The 19251-nt window shown below is 37.6% G+C and overlaps 1 protein-coding gene across 5 annotated transcripts in view; it reads left to right on the top strand.

Moving 5' to 3' along the window:
* The window catches only part of LOC129724148 (whirlin-like), a 34231-nt gene extending 17646 nt beyond the window's left edge, over positions 1 to 16585 (top strand). For 2 of the 5 annotated variants that reach the window (XM_055678807.1, XM_055678805.1), the window contains 3 exons: positions 13503 to 13694; positions 13764 to 13856; positions 13912 to 16585. In XM_055678807.1, the coding sequence (XP_055534782.1) occupies positions 13503 to 13694; positions 13764 to 13856; positions 13912 to 14040 (414 nt within the window). In that variant the 3' untranslated portion in view covers positions 14041 to 16585. The remainder of the gene's footprint in view (positions 1 to 13502; positions 13695 to 13763; positions 13857 to 13911) is intronic. The other 3 variants (XR_008727876.1, XR_008727874.1, XR_008727875.1) reach the window with 3 other exon arrangements.
* Positions 16586 to 19251: the final 2666 nt, after the last annotated feature.

Genomic DNA, 19251 nt, shown 5'->3' with positions numbered 1-19251 from the left:
AAAAAAAATCAACATCATAATGTTGATTTATTTCGATATAATCGCTTCCTATAATTTCGGTGTTTCTCCTGCAATATTGTTTCTTTTTCTTGAATAGAATTGAGAGATATTGAATATTGTAAATTGGAGTGCAACTTGGCTATTGAAGTTATAACGACTTTTTTTACCAGCGTCAGAAATTATTTAGTGTATCTTGAAAAGCACTCGGAAGGTTTAATGATTACATTTTTATTTGAATGCTCTGATGAATATTACCGAGCTGTCAATCTGAGGTTTTGAGTTTATTGGTTTTTATTTGCTGGTAGGTATCTAAAAATATTTACAAACCACAACACCCTACATTCATGCACATATTGATATTGATTAGGGACATTTGCGTAATTCCATTTCATTTATTGTTTTACTGGCTTCATGTTTTGATAAATTTTTGTATCTATTTTAAATTCAGCGCCGCTGGTTAGTTACATTTGCAGTATTTTTTCCAATGCGATGCGATTTGCAAAATATCAATATGTTAGCTTTCTAAGAAACTTTGAAATACTTTTATACACCTAAACTTTTTTTTGAGTTTTAGGGCCTTTTCCATTTTTTTAACAGTGGAAGTTTCGTATTTTTAATGTGCCATAAGCAGGGCCGAATTTAGGACTGTGGGTCAGGGCTGCCTCGTTTTCTACTGCATTCTATATATTGGAGCCTGCCGTATTTTATCCTCGTTACTATATCCACCGATTTGTATGCCTGTTACACTTCATGATTTTTGCGTCTGAGCTAAACACCGTATTCCTGTTTGCTACGAAGAACTGATCACAAAATCCTACACTCAAAAACATCAAGAGCCGATCGGTCTCTTGCAGTCCATACTTCATTGTTAAAAAGGGGTACGGAAGGAATCCGTGGTCTATGAAGTGCATGTTTTGTACGGGTAAGGGAGCCTGTTTACGACCACTCTTCACCTCTTTTTCTCACGGTCAACTTCACACGTTCCTAGTGTACCCAGGTAAATAAATTCGTGGACTATAAGAAATGTTTTCCTATCAATCGCTACCGCAGCACTAGCATCTGACGGGCTACCACGGTGCTACCAACCACCATATACTTCTTTTTGGTAGAGTTTATGATCCTGAAGTTCTGTCGAGTTAGAATCCGGAATCACTTATTGTGTTGCAGCAGCACGGAAAGTGACCGCTGCATGAACTCTTGTACAGCGAATTGTTTACCTAGACTTATCGCAACTTCTCTTTTGAGAGGCCCCAAGGCCTTTTTACGCTCTACGCTTTTTTCCACGCTCTTTTCACTCTTTTTTTTTTCAAGCAATTCAGCATTATTAATTAAAAACATAACAGTTAAAAAAAGTCTGTGAATGTTGACAAAGGGGTCGTAGTCAGCCGTACGGCGAAACTTGGCGGAGATGCCCTCACAAGAGCGCTGAACGGCACTGACATCCATCTTTCGGATGCAACTCTGGATCCTCGTGGCCAGCTGCTTGGTGCCCATGACCCACCAATTATTCTTGTGCACCAGAGCACTGTGGAAGATGGAAAATTCTTTCATGGGACGGTACTGAGGCAAGTTGGTCGGGCTCCGTTTCTTGGATACGTACGGTATTTTTCTTAAAATACGCCAACATAATGGAAAGACGCCTTAGATGTACTTCCCATCAGAATGCGGTTCCTGTTGTCGAACAGCTTTTCAAGAGATTCCTTTTTCTTTTCCGTCATGTTTCTCGCCGGGCGACCATTGCTGGTCCTCCATTCAAAGTTCTGGGATGCCAGGATTCGGTAAACAGTGCTCACGGGTACTGTTTACTGGATTCTGTCATCCCGCAAGTGGATTTCTGTAAGGTTTTTTCCAAGCCATTGACATCCCTATACCGAGTAACTGTGAATGACAATGAACTCATGCCCTGGGCTCAAATCCATTTGTGCCCGCTGTCAGCTATCATGAAGAGGTGTATGAACAGTGGCGGTGATACACTATCTCGTTCACACATACGTTGAGATGTTAGCTTTTGAAACATGACGCTATGCCATCAGGCTGTTTTTTTTCCTTCACTTTCATGCGTTTTGAAGAACCGTACAACGCGTTCGCGGAGTGCTTGCTGTTTTGACGCCATCTTTGATCGAACTGACTGAGGTGAAACAGAAGACCGTCTAAAGGCGGCACTGGGCACTAGAGGGTTAAAATCATTCTGATATTCAATTAAATACCCGTTAGGAGCATGGGTAATAATGGTGCCACGCCAGGTCTCCGTATTGCAACTTCCAGTGTGATGCTGAGCAATTAGTTTGCCTACCCGTCACTCTACTCCAAATCATCTCTTTTCCACAGATCTCCGACCCTTTCTCTCCCTGGACTACTACCGTTAGACATTGCATCACGGAGACGCGATTGTGCTTAGTGCATCCGATTATTTCGTAACTTAGCTCTTAGCTTCTTAGGTAGCTACATGGAGACGGGCAGTTAGCTTTCACTGGCATTTCGATGTTTGACTCGTTGATTTGTGCCTTGCAACACGAGAATGATTTTGGAGTAGCGCACTGGCTGCTCTCCAAGTTCCTTCGGGGTCGCACGTACTCTGCACTAGATTGTCCGGTGTGGTATCCGTTCACCGTCAACATTTCGCTCTTCACCTGTGCGAAATGAGGGTATTGAAGAGCACATGCTCTACGGTTTCATATGAGTGACTCCGTGTGCCCAAACCTTTGCCATTACCTGACAGGATCAGTGTCAGATGGAAGCTAACTTTCCCAATGCGCCTCTCGGGCGATACGAATATAAGTCGATATGTCTATCTACTCTTGGTAAAATTGAACCAATCCCACCACCATCGAAGATGACCTCCTGTATACCTCTCGTGTCAGTTTGGTTGAAGCACTCCACATCTTCTCTGACGATAATGCCTATAGGCATCATGCCACGATTCGGTACGCGCATTCAAGGCACATGAGCATGTAGGTATTTTTTAGTTTACCGCGGTAACTGGATTTACCCAACGCTTTTGACCACACTAGCCCGCCATAGATGAGTACGGACGCTAACAGGCTAGCAAGAAGCTTGCAATTGCTGCCATTCACCACCGAGTTATTTGACATCATACAATTGACGCCCCCAGGTCGGATCTACGGGTGTTCACTACAATTACCTCTGCCTTATGATGCGCTAACTCCAATTTCCTGGAGTGCATTCAATCCTCAACTACGCGTATGAATAACGCAGTCTTCAACTCGGCCTCATTGATTGACTCACCGTAGTTTTCTAGCGATATATCGTCTGCAATCACAATTACAACCACAATCACCGCACCGAAGGGAGCTTAAGTTTCAACCCACCGTCATATATGGTATTCCACAATACCGGACCCAGGATGAAACCTTGCGGTACACCTGCGGTGATTGGCTACATTTCTGACCCTCATGTTTGTTGTAAACCAGCACGTGATTCTGAGAGTTATTCTCTAGACTCTTTTACAGTGGCAACTGCACTCGAAGACTCCGAAACGCATACGCTACAGACTCCTAACTGGCGCTATCAAATGTGTTTCTTACGTCTAGCGTGACGATTGTGCAATAGCAAATGCCTCTCCTTTACACTGGAGTGCTATCTATGCCGTTTTGGTGACGGAGAGAATAGCATCCACCTTAACGGAAACAGGCAAGCTTTGCCACTATGGGTATTTTCATTATCCTCCAGTGCAAACACAAAACGAACACCCGTAGTGTTCTAAATAAAATAGTTCTTCGGCAGCTTCGCAAACAATGAGCCTTCGGTTGCTTCATAACAAAGCAAAGCCTTGGTGCTACATTTCGATTCGGAACTCGACCTTCTGTTTATTATAAGCAGACTTCGCAGCCAACTGTTTTAGCATATGTACAGGACAATTGCGGAGCTAGCTCTACGATCCTTCTAGCACTAACAGTCTCTCCCGAGTCGGGACTCGAGCCTACCATGACTGGCTTGTTAGCCCAGCATCGTACCTAAAAACCAGCTGCAAGGATCGGAGGTTGCCTCATATACCGAAGTCGAAAACCTTAGACTCACATGTCAACGGATGGCTCTGCGTGTTTTGTCTTGAGCCCGCGAACAGGGAGATTGCGGGTTCAAGTCCCTTCGGGATGCGGTGTATTTTTCCAAATCTGTATCATATTTCCAGTTAGCTTATTTTTCGCTTTCCCTACTGCACACATTGTCTGCTTAATGAACACTCCTTTTACCTCAGCAACCATGTAACTCGCTTTCAGGTCCGTATGACCGCCATCCCAGATTTATCTGCTACTCAGTTAGCGTTTCCGGATGGGATGCGGTAGGGGTCCGATGCGATAACATTATCAGACAACAACTCAGAGGCTGCTCGATATTTCAGTTGCTTTTTTACTACCTTCACGCATGCGGTTGGGGTCTCCCATGGCGTTTCGTTTCCCGGTACATACCATCCAACCATCTAACCATCATCAAGGCTTCAAACCATCTTACGTCACGAAAGCGTCCGATAAGCCACCGGCTTCTCTTACTCATGAGGTGGAACCGTTTGAAAAGTAGTGTTGCCGAATGCTCTTTCCAGCGTATTGTTCTACATCCAACAGAAACGAGGTAGACTTTGTTACTGTATAGCCACATTTTATTACTTTTTGTGTTCAGGACCCCAAGTAACACACAAAACATGTTAGAAAATAAGTTACAATGAAAGCAAGCTCGTTTTTGCTGGTTTTGGAGATATTTTCAATGACATGAGTCCAACAAACAATATCCTCACTACACACTACGTAACTGTAAAGAGCTTTTCCCTAGAACAAAGATCGTTGTATTCGCCAATATAAAATTACTTGATCAAATTAATATTTGAGTTATTTGAACGATTTGTATATTTATTCGAAGCGGGTCAAAATGCGCCATCAAATGATAAACAAAACGCTTGCAGTGTAACCACTCCAACTTTCGTTATCGTATATCTAACAACGTTTTCTAGTTTTGTTAGATTACGTCCAGATAACGTTGAAACTATGCGAGAACCATTTTAATATTCAAACAAAAAAAAACAACTCATTTTAAAGGTTGAATATCATTTTTTATCATCAATTTATAATCAATTAAAACTGCCACTGATAAAAACAACTGTCAATCTAGTTGCACTGCGCATGCGCTGTTTAGCAGTTGTCATAGCAACAGATTTGCGCAATACCGTAGGTTAGTATTCGAGATGTATTTTGCCACTTCATTCTATCAAGTTGGCTTGCTTTTATGCATATTTTATATAGTATCGGTACTTGTTCTATAACAGCCTTCAATTTTTGCGATTTTCTGGTGATAGATGCGTTACGGAAAAGGTAACGTCAACTATTCTATAACAACGCGTGTTACTTGTGTAATAACCAAAAAGTAACAAACTATATGACGGCTACACGCTTATATGTTTTTCTGTCGGAGAACATACAACCAAGAACTGCAATGTATGTGTATCGAGCAGGCATGTCTAGACCAGGGTTACCACATTTAAATCTGTGTTTTCCCTTGGAAAAATCTGAGCATCTGTATCTGGAACAAAAATATCTGTAAAAAAAAATCTGTATTCTTTAAACATAAAGAACTTTGTATTTTTTAAGTTTTTATGGTACATAAACAAAATTTTCGGCTTAAAACGTGTGAGGAGTTGAAAATATGTTCAATTTGCTTAATATTTAATGAAATTAAATTTGGATTGTTTTTAAAAATTAATGTCAATTTCGAAAAATCTGTAAATCTGTACTTTTCGACGAAAATCTGTATATCTGTATATACAGATTCTGTACCGTTACTGCGGCAAAAAATCTGTAAAATACAGATTAATTTGTACATGTGGCATCCCTGGTCTAGACCCATCACACCACCGGGTGTGTGTTTCAAGCGATGCCACGGAGGGTATTTAGATTGCCCTTCGGTGCGTATACAAAACGAAAAACTCGCAGTGTTCTAGATAAAACAGCCCTTCGAAAGACAAACACAGGCCCGAGTGTTCTTAACTTCTTGAGCCCTCGGGAGCCCGCATGCCTACATGTGTTTTCTCAAACGCTTCATTTTTTCAAAAGTACATATGAAAAAAATATTTCAGGTGGTTGTATGCGATGGCTAACATCCAACTATCCATTATTATTCCATTGTCAATCTCATGGTGGCGACTAATGCTTGTGTGTTCCCCGAAACTGCAAGCTCTCGGTTGCCTCATGTGCTGAAGTTAAAAACCCTCGGTTGGCGTGTTTACAAATGGCTCACCAATGTTTTGTCTTGAGGTCGCGACGAAGAGTGATACGCAGTGGTGGGCACCATTCCGCTAATTCGCTAATTCGCTAATTAGCGACGCTAAAATTCAGTTAGCGATTTAGCGATTTAGCGATTTCGCTAATTTTTGAACTGGTTAGCGAAACTGTTAGCGTCGCTAAAATTTTGGCTCTCGAAACGCTAATCGCTAATTCGCTAAATTTTGTAGAGAAGCGACAATAGAAATATTTAGAAAAACTGTGAATAGCTGATGGCGTACGTAAATTGCTTCGAAAGATGAACATACTTTAATGCGAAAGTTACTTTTGTCAGTTTTTTACCCTAGAATGGAGTTCCAGCTACCGTACAAGCCACAGGAGCATTTTGAAGAACAAGCACAAGGTCTAGATTGAATTTTCGGCACACCAGGAACTTTGGTAAATTTCAATGCGCTTGAAATTATGACAACTTTGGTTCTACTTATTCGATTCAGAATATAATTGAATTTTTATGAAAACATTCCTAAGAGTATCTATTTTCAATGCAAGCTAACTAACTTTTGTTATTCTTGTTTTGGTCCCCGAGGATCTTTTCGAGTTGGAAATTTACTCGACTCAGCACTGGGGCACGGTGTATCGTTGTACTTTTCCTACACATGCAAAATGTGCCAAAAAAAACAATATCGATAACGAATTCTCTCAACTAATATTTATAGTTGATCGAGACCGCTATTAGCCCCCAGGCTAAGCGTGCGATATTGTTATTCTTGTTTTTACAAAATTAAATATGAATACCGTTTCGTGAGCCTCATGCTGTAAATAGCTTTAAAGAGTAATTGTTTTCGTTTGTTTAACCAAAAAAGATCAAAGTGGGCTAAATCTTACAAAACACGAGCAATAAATATAGCGATATGACTATTTACATATTAAAAAGTTAGCGATTAGCGATTAGCGGAAGTTCCGCTAATGTGGGTTTAGCGTTTAGCGTTTAGCGATTATCGAGCTAAATTTTCCGGTTATCGACTTAGCGATTAGCGTCGCTAAATTTTCGATTAGCGCTGCCCATCACTGGTAATACGAAATGCCCTGCGTGGTGTGTTTGTTAGCAGATGGGCCACATGAGCTTTCAAGTGCTGTGGTTTCCTCATGCCTGGTATCGAGACTTCACTAGCTGCATTTGTATTGATGCAACGGTCAGGTTCATTTCTGTACTCTTTATTCACACATAATCAGAATCTTAACCGTCAACCTCAAATGTCTAATTAGAAACACTTTTGTTTCGTACCCCAGTGTTTCTTGAAATGGAAATATGTAATACCTTGCTGGATCGAAACCCGTACAGTATCGAAATCCGTACACCGTGATGTTTTTCTTCAGTTTTAAGCATTATAAAAATGAAAATTCATATGATGATTACCTGTACAATGTACATGTAACTATCATATGAATTTTTATTTTTATAATTCTTAAAACTGAAAAACATCAAGGTGTACGGATTTTGATACTGTACGGGTTTCGATCCAGCACGGTACCATGCGATCAGAGTTGCCGGAGTTGCGAATGTTGTTCTAGGCGGGCACGAACTTTGTATCTTCAAACAGGTCCAAATGAGTTTCCATGAACCAATGAGTGTGTTTTTAGATAGCTTGCAAAAAAGCGAATGTTTGTGTTTTTCTCTAACGCAGTTTACAGATCGTGATGTGATTTCAAGGCGCATCTGAAATCTTTGAAATCATCAACATTTGCATACTGTATGACGGGGAAAAATACTGCTTAAAAGGGAGCATTTTTCGACAGAGAAGCTTTTGCATGTGGTTGAAACGACCATTTTTAGATAGTCGTACTCCCATAACACGTGCAAAATATATGACAGTATGTGTTGTTACTTGATTGAGGAAAAACTTTATTGCCTTTTAAGTAACAGATTTTTGCTATTGCTCTTAAAGTAACAAGGAAAAGTTTTGCGTGTACTAGAACTCAAACTGAGTAATTATTCAACATGAACAAGGGTAGAAGAATCTATACACGCGAATGTTCGTGTATGAATCAAATCTAGCGTTTCATACAAATTGTAAAAAAATGTATACCTAACTGAATTAAATTGAATTGAGACAGCCTCTATACACATAATGACGTCTCCAAGATTCTCAGAAATAGAAAATGTTGGGGCATGGGTTGGTTCATGGGTCAAAGAACAAGCTGTAGAGCAGGTTGAAACATTCAATTGAAAAAAATAGAGTGTTAATAACGTTTTTGCCTTTCTCCTAGAAAGGTATAGCAATCACTGGAAAAACCAAAGGTATAAAAGTGCTCCAAAGTGTCCAATCTCTTATATCAATCGACTTAGTTTGACGAGCTGAGCATTTTCTGTATGTGTGTGTGTGTGCGTATGTGTGTGTGAGTAACGCTCTCCCAATCTCACTCGATTTTCTCAGAGATGGCTGTACCGATCTTCATGAAATAATTGCAAATGAGAGGTCTAGTTGCCCCATAAGACCCTATTGAATTTCATTGCTATCGGATTTTTAATTTAGAGGTTATGATCAAAAATGTGAAAATCACGAAACATCATTATCTCAGAAACTACTCAATCGATTTTGACAAAATTGGTTTTAAATGAACAAGCTACTTGAAAAACTCTTAAATTTTGAGTTTCATAAAGATTGAACGTGTGGTTCAGAAGTAATTTAAAGAAACGTGTTCTGGAGAGTGTTTAATCTCACTCATGTTTCTCTGAGATGGCTGAACCTATTTTCATAAAATCAGTGTCAAATGGAAGGTCTAGTTGCCCCATAAGACCCGATTGATTTGTTTTGCAATCGGACTATTACTTTGCCTGTTATGTTTAAAAATGTGAAATCCAGCTATGAAAAGGAACATATTCCGCAGACTACTCAAACTCACTCACTTTTCTCAGAGATGGCTGAACCTATTTCCACGAAATTAGTGTCAAATGAAAGGTCTAGCTGCCTCATAACACCCTATTGAATTTCAATGTAATCGGACTGTAACTTCGTCTGTAAAGTACCAGAATGTGAAAATCACGAAACTTCATTATCTCAGAAAGTACACAACCGATTTGAACAATATTGGTATCAAATGAACGGGCTAGTTAAAGGTTAATTGATGAATTTTATATTGATTAAACACGCGGTTCAAAAATTGTGAAAAGAAACATGTTCCGGTGACTTTTCAATTTCACTCGTTTTCCCGAAAATGGCTGGACTAAATTCAACAATCTGAGTGTCAAATGAAAAGTTTGGCTTTCCTATAGGTTCCCATTTTATTTGACTATAATCGTATTTTTATTTCAACCGTTATGTATAAAATTATAAAAACAACGGAAGTTCATTATCGCAAAGATCACACGTTCAAATAATTGAACAAATCTAGTGTCATTTGAACAGGTTGTCTCTCAAACTCACAAGTAAGAAATTTCATAGCAATTTGATATGTGGTTCAAAAGTTATGAAAAGAAACGAAATTCAAAGACTATTTAAAACTGTAACCGCTTTGCTCAAAACATATGGCCTCAACAAAATTTAAATTTGGTATTGTGCTATTCGTACGTTCCCGGTACTGCTCGTGATTGAAGTGTACGAAATTCAAAGTCATTTCTTTTATTTTGGCTATTTCTTCAGCACGAATATTTTACTCCTAATGAATAATTTTTTAAACTTTTTGCCTTTCTCCTAGAAAGGTATAGCAATCACTTGCAAAACCGAAGATATGAAAGTACTCCAAAGGGCCGAATGGCATATATCACTTCATTTAGTTCGACGAGCTGAGCATTTTCTGTATGTGTGTGTGTGTGTGTGTATGTGCAGATTTTTTTTCACTCACTTTTCTCAGAGATGGCTGGACCGATTTTAATGAAATTATATGCAAATGAAAGTTCTAGTTGCCATTGTAATTGGATTTTTATTTTAGAGGTTTTGTTAAAAATGTAAAAATCACGAAACATCAATATCTCAAAAACCACACAACCGATTTCAATAAAATTGATATCAAATGAACGGGCTATTTTAAAACCCCTTAACTTTTGAATTTTATATAGATTGAACATGTGGTTCAAAAGTTATTAAAAGAAACGTCTTCTGAAGACTGTTTAATTTTACTAATGTTTCTCAGAGATGGCTGGACCGATTTCCACAAAACCAGTGTCATATGAAAGGTCTAGTTACATGAGACCCTATTGATTTTTTTTTGTAATCGGACTATTACTTTGCCTGTTATGGTCAAAAATGTGAAATCTAGCTATCAAAGGAAACATATACCGAAGAATACATAAACTCACTCACTTTTCTCAAAGATGGCTGAACCGATTTTCAAGAAATGAGTGTCAAATGAAAGGTCTAGCTGACTCATAACACCCTATTGAATTTTACTGTAATCGAACTGTAACTTCGTCTGTAATGTACCGAATTGTGAAAATCACGAAACTTCATTATCTCAGAAGGTACACAACCGATTTGATCAATTGTATTATCAGATGAACAGGCTAGTTAAGGGTTAACTGATGAATTATGATTTAACACGCGGTTTCAAAGTTTGGCTGCCCTATACGTTCCCATTTCATTTGATTATAATCGAACTGAGCAACCGTTATGTATTAAATTGTTAATAAAACAACGAAATTCTATTATCTCGAAGATTACAAGACTTATTTGAACATTACTAGTGTCATACGAACGAGTCATCTCTCAAACTTACCAATAACAAACTTCATAACAATTTGATATGTGGTTCAAAAGTTATGGAAAGAAAAGAAATTCAAAGGCTATTTAAAACTATACCTGCTTTGATCAATATATGTGGCCACAATATAATTTAAATGTGCTATCGTACCATTTGAATGTTCCCGGTATCGCTCATTACTTTTATTTCGCTATTTATTGAGCATTTACATTCCGTCAAATTGCATATTTTATACTTATATTACAACATCATTATTTTAGAACCCAAAAAGTGAATACACATTCATTGGATTGAAGCGTTCATGTAAATCTATTTTTACAAATAATAAGTTTGAATGAGAAAGGCTGGGTCCGACCGATAGGTGGATTAATTTAGGTTTTTTGTGAGAAAACATCAAAATACGTTTACAACAGTTCTACTTCTGAACATTTTGGTTTCTATTTTTTTTTATTTTTTTTATTTAGACAAATAAAGGCTGTTCGAGAATTTTCTCAGCTTTCAAATGAAACCAACAGAATTGATTTAAGTGGTATATACTTAAAGTTAGAGCCACTTTGTGGAAGAGTATCCAAAAAACTTGCAAGTTTAATAACTCCGTCTAGATTAACGTTAGAGCATATGCATAAAAGAGTTTTTTCATCGAATGGGTACCTCTGTCGGCCCCAAGAAACAAGGAACCAATCACTTTGCATTTACTCAACACATCGGAGACGACACCATAAAGTACACACTTAAAATTTACTGCCGAGTCTCGATAATTTATTGCCGAGAATTTGCGTTTATTGCGTTTTTCATAAATCTCGGTAGTGATAACTCGGCAACTTTTTGTGGGACATTTTTTGGTAACGTCATTTGCGCGTGTTTTTCACCCTATAATTTAAATTATTATTTAAGTAAAACAGTTCACTAATGTCATCTGTATTCCATTTCAAGTTGTGAATAAATTTTTCGTGTTTCATATAGTATTCAATTTGAGGCATGAGGTTCTAGATATCTCAAGTAATTTCCCGTTTTGGCTCAACGGGGGTGAGCGTGGCCTAATGTCACCCTGGCAGACGGTACTTAATAAGTTTCCTAGATTAATTTGCATTTTAAAATAAGGTAATGCACCGAAGAAAGCGCTATGGCTTTTAAAAATTGCTGAAATTTATGCCAAGACTTTGTTTCACAATGATGATTTTGAGAAGCCGTTAATGTACATAATAAAAAGAGGTCCTAAACGTAACCCTTGAGGAACAGCGGAAGTGATTTGAGTTAGTTCATTCGCCAATGTTTTCCGTTGAATGTAATCATATTCTACTAGGTAGAATTCATGCTATTTCAGCACTTCAGTAACAGAAGCTGTTAGTTTTTTTACTAGAAAAATCTTTCAGGATGTGCTTTTAATATTATTCCGTTAGGTGGTAAAATAACAGAAATTAAAACAAAAGTATTCTCATTAGTATTAAACCTATATATAACTTTGTTACTAACGTGTCAGCTTTCTAATAAAATGAAATAGCTGATGAAATAGTTGAACAACAACTAATGTTAGAAACAACATTTTTTGATATAGACGAAAAATATTTTTAGATCTGTTTTAAAACAAATTCAGAATTCGTTATCATATATTATTCAGAATCATTTTTGTTACCAAAAGCATATGGGAAAAAAACAGATCCGAGTCAAAATATATATATTTTGTATCTAACTTTTAATTTTTTTAATTTTGTTCTTCTGATCGGGAATGCTTTCATAAATTCTAATGGAGATCTTTTACGTGGTTTCCATTTTCTATTAAATTCAATGAACAGCTCTTACGCAAAAGTTGAATGGTGCGAAATCACATCATTATGTGAATTCTTGGCTAGATTCAAAAATAGACACTAGATTTGTGGTTTTCAATATTTTTAGGAAATATCCGAATTCCATTCCGAGATTTTACACTAATATCGGAAAGAGTTCTTGTATCCTTTCTAGCTATCTCAATTAAAATCCATTCGAGAAAGCAAATTTTCAGATTTTATTCGGTTATCAGTTTAGTTCTTGAGATATTCTCCATCTTTATCGGCTATGTGTTTATTGTGGTTCAGTTCCAAATCAAATTCTGCAGCTTTGGCGAAAATAAACTATAATTTCTCATTGTCACCAATAACTTTAAAAAGATTATTGATAAGGACGTTACCGATTTTAAAACAGGCCGACCTAACGATTGCACGGTATATTTACATATGATGAAGTCACAGGAGCGGTTCAATACACGTCAAAATTGTGTTAAACATATCTGGATGAATGAACAATTCAGTTGTGTAGAAAATTTATAGCCAATAATGCCATATAGATATTAAATTTAAATAGATAATCGGAAGCGGAATTGAGAAGATGAAAACATTATTGATAAAATTGAGCCTTCACAATAATCAAAAACAAATCTTCCGAAACCCACTGATGCATCACTTCATCGGAAGCTGTTAACTCCAACAGTTGGCACTATATGCTGTGAATGTCCGGTCCTTGCTCGGATCGATTGTTTTACCCAGTATAAACACTGTTGCTTTTTTTTTCTGCCCTCGCAATCTGAAACGATGCACGGTACAGTCGATGCAGCGACTACCGATGGACCAGAACGGCTCATCGCTGGAACAAAGCCAAGACCAGCCACCACATATAGTACCTGACCATAGAGGAAATCTACACATCACAGTGAAAAAATCGAAACCCATTCTTGGCATTGCAATCGAGGGTGGAGCCAACACCAAGCATCCATTGCCGCGAATCATCAACATTCATGTAAGTCTGACTGATCGTTTTTTCCTGTAATTCAACTGAAAGTTTAATTTAAACTACATATCATTGCAGGAGCACGGAGCAGCGTATGAGGCAGGCGGACTGGAGGTAGGCCAGCTGATACTGGAGGTCGACGGTAACAAAGTCGAAGGATTGCACCATCAGGTAAGGGCGGAATTCTCCTCCTCGATACAACTTATCGTTTATCTGTCACTTCTAGGACGTCGCCCGACTGATAGCGGAGTGCTTCGCCGCACGCGACAAAAACGATATAACGTTTCTAGTAGTCGAAGCGAAAAAATCAAACCTAGAACCGAAACCAACAGCATTAATATTTTTAGAAGCATAGCATTTGCTATCCCTGCCGGCTAGCGATCCGGATAATTCTGAAGTGCCAGAAAAAGGGATCGACCTTACCGCTGATATATTGAAGTAAGTTTTCTTTTTCCTGCTCCTCTCTATCGATGTGCTGTCCTCTGTTCGTTCTGTTCGTTTTTTCTTAGCCGATCGTTTAGTTCGTTCTCGATAACTGTTTCAATGTGTGTATTGTTTTAACGGTGCAGACCAACGGAAAAGATTGCGGGACTTTCCCCTCAGGCAAGTTAGCGAAAAGTGCTCCGAAAGTCCGGCAAACCTTTCCATCGGTTTGTGCACGTCCTAGTTTCTTCTTGTACTAATCCTAAAAATAGCATTACTACACGCAACTAACCAAGACAAATTGTAAAGACTTAGCTGGAAGTTATATAAATGGTGTTGTAATTTAGAAAGTGATATTCGTGAAGTTTATTCAGAACATGTTACACTTAGTAAGCAAAGGATATACACCTACACTGCCGTACTTATAAATGTTGACACTTTTGAAAAAGAAACGAAAAACAAAAACATTGCTTCTCTCTTTCTTCCCTCACTAGATGTACCCAAATAGTCTAGAGCTGTGCATTTTACTTTGACATACTCTTCGACATCAAAGGAACCGGGTTCAAATCGTTTCTATCCGCGAAGAGAACAATCAGGTTAGCGTTCCACCACAACAGAGTAAAAAAACACAAGACTAATGCTGTTTTTTATGATGTATCTGTTTTGTTTGGTTTGTTTACTGAACTGTGTATTTTATTATTTCTCCAGTAAATTTAAGTTTTTTTTCTAACGAAAAAAAAGAAAACAATCAGCAGAATGAATGAATTCTTTATTCGCGGTAATTCAGAGATATTCTAGCCGTCAGGGATGTAAAACCAGGTGAACGACAAAAACTACCAAAACAAAGCAAAACAAAACCACAACTGACACAATCCTAAACAAATCTTACCAGATCAAAAATCATCGTCAAACTCAGAGATAGCATCTCACAAGCTCATCTTACACAATAGGTAAATATCAAGTGCATCAAGAAAAAAGCAAAATCACAAGCAAACAAATAAACTAGCAACCAAAACGGCTAACGGTTGTGTGAGACATTCGGTTGATAGCTCATACCGAATACAATGCCAAACACTCCTCCTTTCCCCACCATCACCATCACCATTCGCCGCCACAAATACTCATGCACATAAACGGCTGGGCCGAGCGAACAGACAAACATGCGTAACTGAGAGTAATAAAAAAAAACAAATCTAACCTAACTGCAATAAAAAAAGTGTGAGCTCGAAAACTATAAGTTAAAGCAAGCAGAAAACAAGGATAAATACCACTACGTTATTTGTTGACTCGTGAATAAGTGCGTAATAGTAAGTTTTAGTTTTTTATTCCTAGAAACGTTGAGTGCTCGAAATTAATTAGGAAAACCGCTTGACAGTAGGCTTGCGCGATAAGTTCCGTAATGTTTTACGATGGCTAGCCGACAAAAGTCAGCAAGAGAAAAAATCCAACTGAATTTATCGCTTGTGTGATACACACTCCTACACATACACACACATATACACTTTCATATATTTTTGCCACGCGCATGCACACGAACACACACACTACACACTATACACTTTAACCGGTAATGATATGGGTCTAAATACATTAATGCTGCGTTCTTTCTGCCCAGTGCAGGAGACACATTTCGATGAATGAATTGGATTGTAAGTTCTAGGCAATGATTGTGTTCGAAAATATTAAAAACAAACACGGAAGTAAAGAACAAACAAGCAAAAAAAAACATTGAAAACAAACAAATTATCGCTGTTAGTAGTCGAAATCGCTATGTCTATGTGTATGTATGCTAAAAAAGGTGTGCTTTAGATCATCATCTTGCTAGCGGTACCGATTGATCCGCGCGAAGACGTGTCGTCGTTTACTAGTGCTTCAAAGAAGAAGAAAAAGAAAACAGAAGGTTTGCTAATCTCGAATTCGTTTGTGTGGCAGAAAAGGGGTGGGAAGACGGGTCTGGATTTCCAACTTCAGTTACTAAAGCGTTTTTCAGAAAACAACTAACTCGTAACGGCTATTGGATGCTTTGCGAATTTATCTGCAGACTAATGGCTCCATGTTGCTTCCTTGTGGGACACTGCTGGAATTTAAGAAGCAGACTCTATATTTTATTGAATTTTTGCCCCGAAAATGTGTATAAAACAGGTTCTTTCTTAATTGGATATTAATTTATGACTTTCGTAGGTCTATATAGTACTTTTTTTTAAAGATTTTCCTCAGATCGTAAACTTTAGAGTAGCGAACAGCTTAGTAAATCTAGTAAACAGCTTCTGAAAATCTGAACTTTTTATATCATGACATAACATTGATTCACCATGAGGCTTGAAACTTGCTTTTCACGTTCACAATACAGCAAAAAAATGTTAAAAACCGAAAGAAGGTAAAACAGACTCCTCTCGCCCTTTTCTGCCTGCCACAAAAATATAGTTCAGTTCAATGTTTCGAAAAAATATCAAACTTCAAAGAAAAAAAAAACATAATATATATCAACGGAATCGGGTGAGTTGAAATCATAACAAAAAAAAACCTTCATCGTAACCCACCTGGAAACAGTTCTTTCAAATATACACAAAACTAATCGAAGGTAAAAATGTAGGACGGCTTGCGCAGACCGAGGAGAAACCCAGTGTGATGTAAAGTTACCTTTTCTAACGTGTAAGAGCTACTACTACAACTACTACTATTACCACTACAACCTACTACTAATACAAAAGAAGATATGTATAACAAAACACCTAAGCAACAGGAAAAAAAATGGCTTCGCTTCCATGTTTCTTTTTGTTTTCTGCGAACGGTGATAAAACTGGCTGCAAAGTAGGCGTAAGTTTACTCATAGGAGATCGAAAAAAGATACGAGCAGAGCCACGGACGGTGAGCAATTCGATGAATATTTTTACAAACTGAGCGTGTGAGCTTTAGCTTCAACAAATGTTATAGGTTTTGTTTTAATTGTCCTAAGAATGACAGTCAAGCGAAATTGAGTCTTATGATAATGACACACAGCTTCATTAACTCATGTTTAGATAAGTCATTTGCCATGAAACAAAGGAAAAAAATAACATCAACATAGTCTGAATTAGCGAACGCAAGAATTGAGAGTAAACACGCGCATGCGCAGTACATGTACGAAGGACGCCCAGACTGCGCTGTACAAACTAAAGCTGTTCTAAATAAACGATGTAAATAAGTGTTTATACTAAAGCAAAACAGAAAACAAATTAGCTAAAGAAATTACGAATCATGTCAGCATATAACAAAAAAAAAAATAGTTGCCCAATACAAAATGGCGGCACGGCTCATCGTGTAAATTGTAAACATTCAAGAATCATTAAAAACCTGTACTCAAAAAATCACGTTCATATTTGTAGAATTCATGAGGGAAAAACAACAAGCCACCTATCCTTACCGTATAAATCAAGCAAAATCCGCTAATGAGTAAAGATGGCAACCGCGAACGAACGCATTGTTTACAACTAGTAACATAACCTGTTAAAGAATAAGCGACAAAAACAAACTCAAACGAGCAAATTAAAAGCATAAACATATTGCAGCAGATAAAGTCACCGAGTTAGATCTATATACAACAAAAGGAAGATAGAATTTTTTTACAAATCGACAAAACTGCAAAACTATAACTAAACCAAAACAAAAAACTGACTCGCTGTGAATAGCCCTCATCCCAAACTTTTCATACATTTTTTTGTCAAAAAAAAAAAGGAAATACACAGGCATAACGTTTGATTATGTTCAAATTCCTCCATACAAAATTACAACCAAACCAGAATTAGAAGCCTCTTTGTGTTATTTAAAACCGCTGTAGCAGCGCTAAGTAAATACTCCAATCGAATACTGTTGCCCCCTGTTGAGTGAACTAATAATGGGAACTGTTGTTATTTTCGAAAAAAAGAAAGAAAAAAATCGGCAGTTTGGCTAAACAAATCAGTTTTGCACGCGAAATTAATCAAAGCAAAAAAAAACAAGTTGTTACTATATTTTCTATAAATTCGGCGGCCTGAAAATCTAAAGAGTAACTACTACTAACGGCCACTGGGGGATGGTCCTTTTGCTTCGAAACAAAACGAAAGAAAGAAAAAAAAACAAAAAAAACTGCAGCCATTTTTGCTTACTAGTCAAAATGCCATGAGTTCCAGGAAGAAAAAAAAGCGAAGCACCATTCGTGGGGCGAGCAGTAAGCTAAAGAAAAAGCTCGCGTAGGTTGTCGTCAAAGTGCTAAAAAAAATACACAAACTGAAGAGGCAAATCGATACGGCAAAAAATCGTTAAGTTTTTCAACTATTGAATCATTGTAATTATTATACATATATATATTGTAAACCAATTGCCACTGATAATGTTTTTACTGAAACAAGGTAGCAGGAGAAAAAAGGCGCCGCGACAAGAACGTAACGGTGAGGCAGTGAGAAAAAAAAGGAAGATAACAATATGGAAACTATTATTAGTTAACAAAAGAGAAAAAAAAACTAACGAGATAGAAAAAGAGCGAGATGAGAAAAAAAAAGTATTACAAAAAGCGAAATTGAAAACAAACCGTCGAACACAGTATGTTCGTATGCTGATGTATCACTGACCCTTCTACCTTTAAGACCTCAATAAGGTGAGAACCACGAGGTATTGAGGAAGGCGAATAATTTCCCAATCGTTTTACGGACATGTCACATGAATACCAAATGATTCGGTGTAAATAAAGCGAGCCGACTGGAATTGGGCAGTGATGGATCGAAAAGGTGTGGATTGGCGAAACAGGTAAGTTCCGAAATGGACAACTACCCGTAAATAACAAATATTACAGAAAGATTAAACATAGCAACAACTGAGCTAATCTGCTTAGCATCTGTTCAACCGATTTAAACCTTTTCAAAATTGACAAGTATCTCCAGGCTTTCAGAATTACCCCATACATTAAGTAGCATTTATCATTAGCAGATTTAAGAGTAAAGTAACACCACTTTTCAGGAATAATCTTATTGTTTGTATTAAGCAAATTGATGCAAATTTTCAAACTAGTACTGGCTTCAAAGAAAATGGAACCAAAAAAATTCAAATGAAACTCGAATCCGATTTTTTTCATTAGATCAGATCCGAACCCGATGTTTTTCTATAAAATTTGATCGCGAGATCGGCTTTT

This window comes from Wyeomyia smithii, chromosome 2 (assembly GCF_029784165.1).
Source record: "Wyeomyia smithii strain HCP4-BCI-WySm-NY-G18 chromosome 2, ASM2978416v1, whole genome shotgun sequence".
In the NCBI taxonomy this organism is placed as follows: Eukaryota; Metazoa; Arthropoda; class Insecta; order Diptera; family Culicidae; genus Wyeomyia; species Wyeomyia smithii.
This window is presented reverse-complemented; position numbering and strand designations above follow the sequence as displayed.